The sequence below is a fragment of the Anolis carolinensis genome, chromosome 2 (genome assembly GCF_035594765.1).
Source record: "Anolis carolinensis isolate JA03-04 chromosome 2, rAnoCar3.1.pri, whole genome shotgun sequence".
NCBI classification, from domain to species: Eukaryota; Metazoa; Chordata; class Lepidosauria; order Squamata; family Dactyloidae; genus Anolis; species Anolis carolinensis.
In genome coordinates this window covers 214883148-214890341 of record NC_085842.1, presented here as the reverse complement: position 1 = coordinate 214890341, position 7194 = coordinate 214883148, and the positions used below count along the sequence as shown (strand labels likewise).

At 39.0% G+C, this 7194-nt stretch overlaps 1 protein-coding gene across 4 annotated transcripts in view; it reads left to right on the top strand.

The window, feature by feature from the left end:
* The first annotated feature begins 51 nt into the window (after window positions 1-51).
* The window catches only part of wrn (WRN RecQ like helicase), an 81846-nt gene continuing 74703 nt past the window's right edge, over window positions 52-7194 (top strand). For 3 of the 4 annotated variants that reach the window (XM_062971712.1, XM_062971710.1, XM_062971713.1), the window contains exons 1-3: window positions 52-296; window positions 4107-4201; window positions 5609-5727. In XM_062971712.1, the coding sequence (XP_062827782.1) occupies window positions 4121-4201; window positions 5609-5727 (200 nt within the window). In that variant the 5' untranslated portion in view covers window positions 52-296; window positions 4107-4120. The remainder of the gene's footprint in view (window positions 297-4106; window positions 4202-5608; window positions 5728-7194) is intronic. The other variant, XM_062971711.1, reaches the window with a different exon arrangement.

Here is a 7194-nt window from a genome sequence, read left to right as displayed (position 1 = left end):
CTACGGCGCATGCGCCTCACCTCAATTCACCTGGAGTTGACTGCGACTAGAAGAGGAGGAGGGAGCAAGGAGCGTTGCCATGCCCGTGACGCAATTACGCTGCGACGGTAGTAGGGATTCTTTCTCGTGACGACTTTGCTGCGCGCCTGGCGGGAAAGAGTCTCCTGAAAAAGAACTTGAGGGAAACAAGGACGAGCTGACGTTTCGCTATACCGCCTGGACGGCAAAACAGCTCGCCTTCCGAGGCGCCCTGAAGTAACAACAAAGGCGGGATTTTTGTGTGCGCGCGCTTGGCAGTAAGTTCTCTTAAAGGGATCTGAAATACCCTCCTCAACTTGTGGCCTGACAACTCTCAGAAGCCTTAGGCACCTTCAGCACAGCTGTATAAAATCCATATTGAACTGGATTATCAGGCAGTGTGGACTCTGGCCCCATCCACACACCTGAATAAAATCCCACATTATCTGCTTTGAACTGGAATATATGGCAGTGTGGACTCAGATAACGCAGTTCAAAGCAGATATTGTGGGTTATCTGCCTTGATATTATGGGTTATATGACTGTGTGAAAAGACCCTTAAAGGAGCCTAGGTAAGGTAAAGGTTTTCCCCTGATGTTAAGTCCAGTCGTGACCGACTCTGGGGGTTGGTGTTCATCTCCATTTCTAAACCGAAGAGTTGTCCATAGACACCTCCAAGGTCATGTGGCTGGCATGACTGCATGGAGCGCAGTTACCTTCCCGCCGGAGCGGTACCTATTGATCTACTCACATTTGCATGTTTTCGAACTGCTAGGTTGGCAGGAGCTGGGGCTAACAGCGGGCGCTCATTCCGCTCCCGGGATTTGAACCTGGGACCTTTCGGTCTGCAAGTTCAGCAGCTCAGCGCTTTAACACACTGCGCCACCACCAGGGGCCTAAAATACCCTAAACCAGGCCTCCTTAAACTGCAGTCCACCAACTCCCAGAAACCGCAGGCCTCTCCCACACAGCTGTATGAAATCCACATTGGATTATATAGCAGTGTGGACTCAGGTAATCCGGTTCAAAGCAAATATTGTATGGCCCTTCCACACAGCCGTATTACCCAGGATATCAAGGCAGAAAATCCCACAATATCTTCTTTGAACTGGTCAATCTGAGTCCACACTGTCATATAATCCAGTGTGGCCCAGTTTACCTGTTTGAATTTTTCTCCCAAGGCACTGCGTTTGGTCCCATCTCCTTTGCAGGTACGATTGGTGAGAACACGAGACAGTGTCTTCTCAGTGGTGGCCCCTCAGCTATGGAACTCCCTTTCCAATGAGCTCGTATCAGTTCCTTCTCTCCTGACCTTCAGGCAGAAACTTAAGACATGGTTTTGGTGTGATTTTAATTGTTTGGTTTTAATTGCAATTGTTTGTTATATGGCATCAAATTGCCGCCTGTTGTAAGGCTGCCTTGACTCCCCCTTGAGGTCAGAAAGGTGGGATATAAATATGGTAAATAAATAAGTATATTCCAGTTTAAAGCAGATAATGTGGGATTTTATTCAGCTGTGTGGAAGGGGCTGTAGATTATCTGCCTTGATTATTCTGGGTTACATGGCTGTGTGGAAGGGCCCTTACTTGGCTTATCCAATGGTCAGGGATTCTGGGAGTCGGAGACCTACACAGCTAGTGGATGTCTGCCCTAAAGTAGAGTTTCGCAACATCTCATGTTGGTGACACAGTTTTTACACATTTGGCAACACACTAACTCAGTTTTACTAGAGAAACAATCCCTTGGAAGAGATACTGACACACATATATATAAATTAGGGCTGTGTGGTTGATGAAAAAATGTTTCAAAGACCATTACAAAATTAGGGGGTGCTGGCATTCTGTCTCTAAAGTGTCAGTGAAAATTCCGTTATTATAACAAGAGTAACGAAATTTTGTTACTTTTTCATTCTAGTAATTGTGCAAATGAGGAAACGTTAGGGACTCCTTTCTCCCTCATTTGTGCAGCTATTGGGGTGAAACGTGCTACAATGGTAGAACACATTTATCACTGTTAGCCCATCAAGTGTCAGAACGTTTCACTTATCCATGGATTTTTGGGGAATGTTCAAAGTTTTCATGAACAACATTTCAAAACAAAAAAACCCACAAGAGCTCTCTCCTTGAATTTTCTATAGAATGACACAAGACAACAGGGGATCATTCCCCCCAACTTTCAGAAATAGTCATACATCAACTGATTTTGGGAAACTTTTTAAATTTTAGACAATTTTTTTTAAAAGCCACAACAGCGATTTCATCGAATGTCTCTCATATTAACCAATGGAGCTTCTATTTAGGGATTTTTTCCCCAGCCCAGCACAGAGATTTACTTTCTAGAAGTCTCAGTCAGTTCTCTTTGCAGATTCAACAATTAGGCCATTTATTTAAAGAGGAATGGCAGCCTTTTTTGGCTTTGCTTTGCTTGCTTGCGCTGTAAATTAAACTGACTTTGGGAGGACTCTGAGATTTACAAAATTCAAACAAAAATGTATTGGGTAAGTTTGATTCTTAAGTTTTTGGAGCAGGCCACACCCACGTGTCGGATATTGCGTCGTAAGTAAAACATTAACTAATTTGATCCGCCCTACGACATGTAACAAAAAATTGCATGCCCCTAATATAAATTGTCATGATGAAAAGTATACAGACACAACATACCTCATAAAACTCTTTCATTCTATATTTTTAAAAATATATGATTTATTTCTTGTTGCATGTTTTTAATATTGTGTTGACCCTAGAACAAAGACACAAAGGTTTCGGGCAAAACAGAGATTGGAAAGCTCTGCTCTAAAGACACCAGATTCCACCTGACTTTGGAACCTAAGCAGGACAACACTGTTTATTACTTGAAAGTTAAATAAATAGCATAAATATTTGGCATGTTTTAAAACTGATTTTAAAATATTCTGTGAAGTGATTTTAATTGCTATAATTTTTTTATTGTAAATGTTTCTAATTTACATACTTGAAAACTGCCTTGGGACGTGCTCCAGGAGGGAGGCTGGCAACATATACACAAAATAAGTAATAAACAAAACAAATACTTAGAAGAGAGACCTCCAAATAATATCAGACATAGTTGGCTGTATTTCAGAGAAATGAACTAGTAAAGTTACATTCAACTCTGCACATTTGCAAGGATTGGAGGTACAGAACCTCTGTGAAAGTAGAAAAATCAAAAATCAAAATGTTTTTAACTTGAGAGGTATTTGTAGATCCTCCAGTGCAACCTTATGCTGAAGGTTGAGTGTAAAACAGCTCTGGAGGAGCTGCAAATACTTAGAGAAGTGTTTTCTATAAGTCCTTCATTACGACTCAGTAGTCAGTGTCCATTGAGTTGTTCTGGAGGGCCTAGAGATTCCCAGGGACAGCATGTTAATCAAATCTAATAATAACACAATTCACAGACTTGAAACCCATAAATGTGGAGGCTGCCTGTACCTCTGCGTATTCCTTGCTTAAGAAAATCCTATGCCTCCCTACGTTAAGAGGCAACTTAAAGTAGGTGTAGTAGCAATTACTGTTGTTTTTGGCTTCAGATTGAGACTGACGTATGCTGAGGTTGTTGTAGAGTGTTCTTGTTACGATTTATTCAGAAGAGGCTTCCTCTAATATGTAGCATTTACTGTGCCGTATATATGTACAGGATTGGATTACATAGCCACCAGCACAGAACAAATTCGGAATAGTTGTCCTATCTCTAGATCAATGTAATTATGTGGTAGGAAGAGGTGAGGAACACAGCAAGAAGAGGAAAGAAAGGCAGTAGTAGAAGAGCCAACCCAGAACCAAGACACTTATTTCCTGAATTCCAGTCTTTAACATTGGAAGTTGTAGCAAAACTACAAGAGGGATGGTTGGCACAGAAATTTCTGAGAGTACCCCCTCCCCTCCTTGAATGCATGCATTTAAGAAACAGGAGAATTGGAACTAGCTTTCTATTTCTGTTGCTTCACTGCACATCCAAGGAGAGATGAAACTGCTCATGGTACAGTATATTGTAATATCAATTTGTTGTTACTGTATCCTGGCCTATCTAGTAAAATGTTGTATCTTGTCATTTCAATTAACTTATACATCCAGATGAATTTGTTGGTATGAACATGGGTTCTCCACCAAATAAACTTCCTCATTGGATGACTGAAGAGGAGAAAGTGGATTCTGTTGCTGGCAAAAAGGTAGGTTGTATAAATACGGTATAAGTCTGATTCAGAAGGAAGTTAGCAGAGACAAAACAAGAGAGAATGACAGCTCATGAAGTGTACTGCATGCTGTTCCTCTTTTTCGGTTTCTAGTAATAAACTGCATAAAGATTTTCAGTCTCATTACAACTTTAGAAGCACTTACCAGTTCCTTAAAGCAGTTTGCATTTCTTAGATTTATTATGTATAAAAATAATGTGTTGATAGCAACTTGATACCATTTTTTGAAGCTTAGAATTTTTATTGAAGGTGCATTGAGTATTGAAAAGACCAGTTCTATGGGGTTTTGTTTAATTGTAGGAAGTTTAATTTAATTTAATTTAATTGTAGGAAGTTTCCAGTAGTGATGAGAATAATATTGTGGTTAGGGTTAGTAAGATGGGGCATTCTGTATGTTTTTTGTCACCATGCTGTTGATATATTTAACCTTGCTGCTGAAATCTGGCAGGGTGGCAACAATTTTCATTGAAAAAAGGCATATGGAGAATGTGTAGCATGTTTTGAAGTGAAATCTTGTTCTTAGTAGCATCCTGGAAGTATGGTTCAATTTTTAAATATTCTGTATTCCTTCTATGCCGCCTTCATAAGCGAAATTGTGCCCTTTTGATGTTAATGTACCACAAAAAATATAGCTACACAGTGGAAGGTCATGGACTCTGGTGGTTTGGAATGGGACTCAGTGCTTCTCCTGCCTTGGGAAGTGGGCCATCTCTGCTTCATTAATAGTGCTGTTGTGTATTGTAGGAATTTATAGTAATTTGGGAAAAAAATACAAAGCAGCATGCAGTTGCTCTAGCATTCTACTCATTGTAACATATGCCTAAAATTGTGCTACATGTAATTCTCAAAATGAAAATGTTCCTTTCTTTTCATAATGGAGATTGCCTATTACAGTTTTTTTAAAATATAGTAGAGTCTCACTTATCCAAGCCTCGCTTATCCAAGCCTCTGGATTATCCAAGCCATTTTTTTAGTCAATGTTTTCAATATATCGTGATATTTTGGTGCTAAATTCGTAAATACCGTAATTACAACATAACATTACTGCGTATTGAACTACTTTTTCTGTCAAATTTGTTGTATAACATGATGTTTTGGTGCTTAATTTGTAAAATCATAACCTAATTTGATGTTTAATAGACTTTTCCTTAATCCCCCCTTATTATCCAAGATATTAGCTTATCCAAGCTTCTGCCGGCCCGTTTAGCTTGGATAAGGGAGACTCTACTGTATATGGTATTTCAACCTCTTCTTTGTAATAACTGTCAAATAAGCAATACTCATAGATGAGAAAACCAATGCACATTGTTTCTTGCAGGAATGAGTGTTCCATAATGTGTTAAATGTGTTTTATTATAAGCTGTCTTTTTGTTTTTTATGAAGCAGAAGAATTCAGCCAATCGAAGTGTCCTGGAGCAAAACCTTCCCTTCTTAGAGTTCCCAGGCTCTGTCATTTACAGCTATAATGCTAGTGATTGTTCCTTACTTGCTGAAGATATTATGTAAGAGACTGAAAAAATATGTTTGTGTTTGGCAGCCTTTTTAAATATTTTAAAACAGTGCATTCCTCAGATTTTTTTGTACAATATTGTTTGATCTTTCTAGACTCAATTATCACTATTCAGAGCAATGGTGTGTCTTCAGTCAATTAGTTATCCAAAATATTGATTTATATCATTTTGTGGGCATCCACTGGGATACTCAATTAAAGAAATTTCTAAAGCAATTAGAACACATGCTGTCATAAAACCTATATAAGTGCTAATTTGCAAATGTTTTGTTGAAGCAATAGCTGAATACTCTTTTTAGTGCAGTGTTACAGTACTGTCTGGCATTAATGTATGAGAAAAATGTTGCATAAGACAGATGCAGACTACAGATTAGGAAATTGCGGGTTTATAAATATCTAATGATAGATACCGAAGCCTTGTCCACACATAAGAATTCTCTGGATTTAGTGCCCCCCTCTTTGAGTTATGGTGTTTTACTAAGTTACAAACTGCACTTTTATACATAACAGAAGCATTCCACTAGCAGAGTGATAGCTTTGGATTCAGTGAGCTTTACCCATTAGGAAATGTGTTTAGCTTTGGAGCCTAAGAGAGACAAGGATTGCCATAGTTAGGGGGGTGGGGAAGAAAAAAAAATGTTAGCAGATCTTCTGTTATTGTTAGCTGATATTTTGTGGCTATGATAAGAAATAAAAATCAAGTTTGGGACAATTGTGTCACTGTTACCAAGTGGCATTATTTTGCAAAAGCAGTTATGGTAATTAGAAATTGTAACAATCTCTTATCTGTGAGGGATATGTTCCATTGCTATGCAAAAGCATGGATAGTGCTGAATGCTACATTTGTGGGCTGCGTTTGCCTACTTAAATTTAACTCAGTAATTTAAGTATCCAGCAATTTTTTGAAAATACAGGGTTTGTTAAAGCGTTACAGGGGACTTGGAAACAACATTTCCCATGGCCAGGAGGAGTACCTCCCCCCCCCCCTAATTACCCACTGCTGATTCACTTTCCTCTTGCCCCTTCCCCATATGCTTGTACAACTGTTTGAAGTTGGGAAGTCAACTTCTGGCCAAATCATATCATAGAGTTGCATTGGAGTATCAAGAGATGCTCACAAATACTTCTGGGAGTGGCAACCACAAGTAAGTGAAACCATAGAAAGCGAGCCAGCAGATGAAATGGTCTTACTGTAATTCATTTGGACCCTGCTTCCATTAGTGTCAATTAGATATTAAAAATTCAAACCTTTTGACTTCTCAAGTCTTTTTTTTTGTAATTTGTATGGAAAGTGTTGTTATATAGGAAGTGATGACTTCAGTGCATCTGAATTAAAGTTTAACTGCTACATTTCCTCTTTGTTGCCATAGTCAATTGTAAATAGAGTGGACACTAAACTTTCGTGTGTGTTGGGATGCAGGATTCCTGTGAAAGAGGAAAAATCATGAATTAGGTCCTT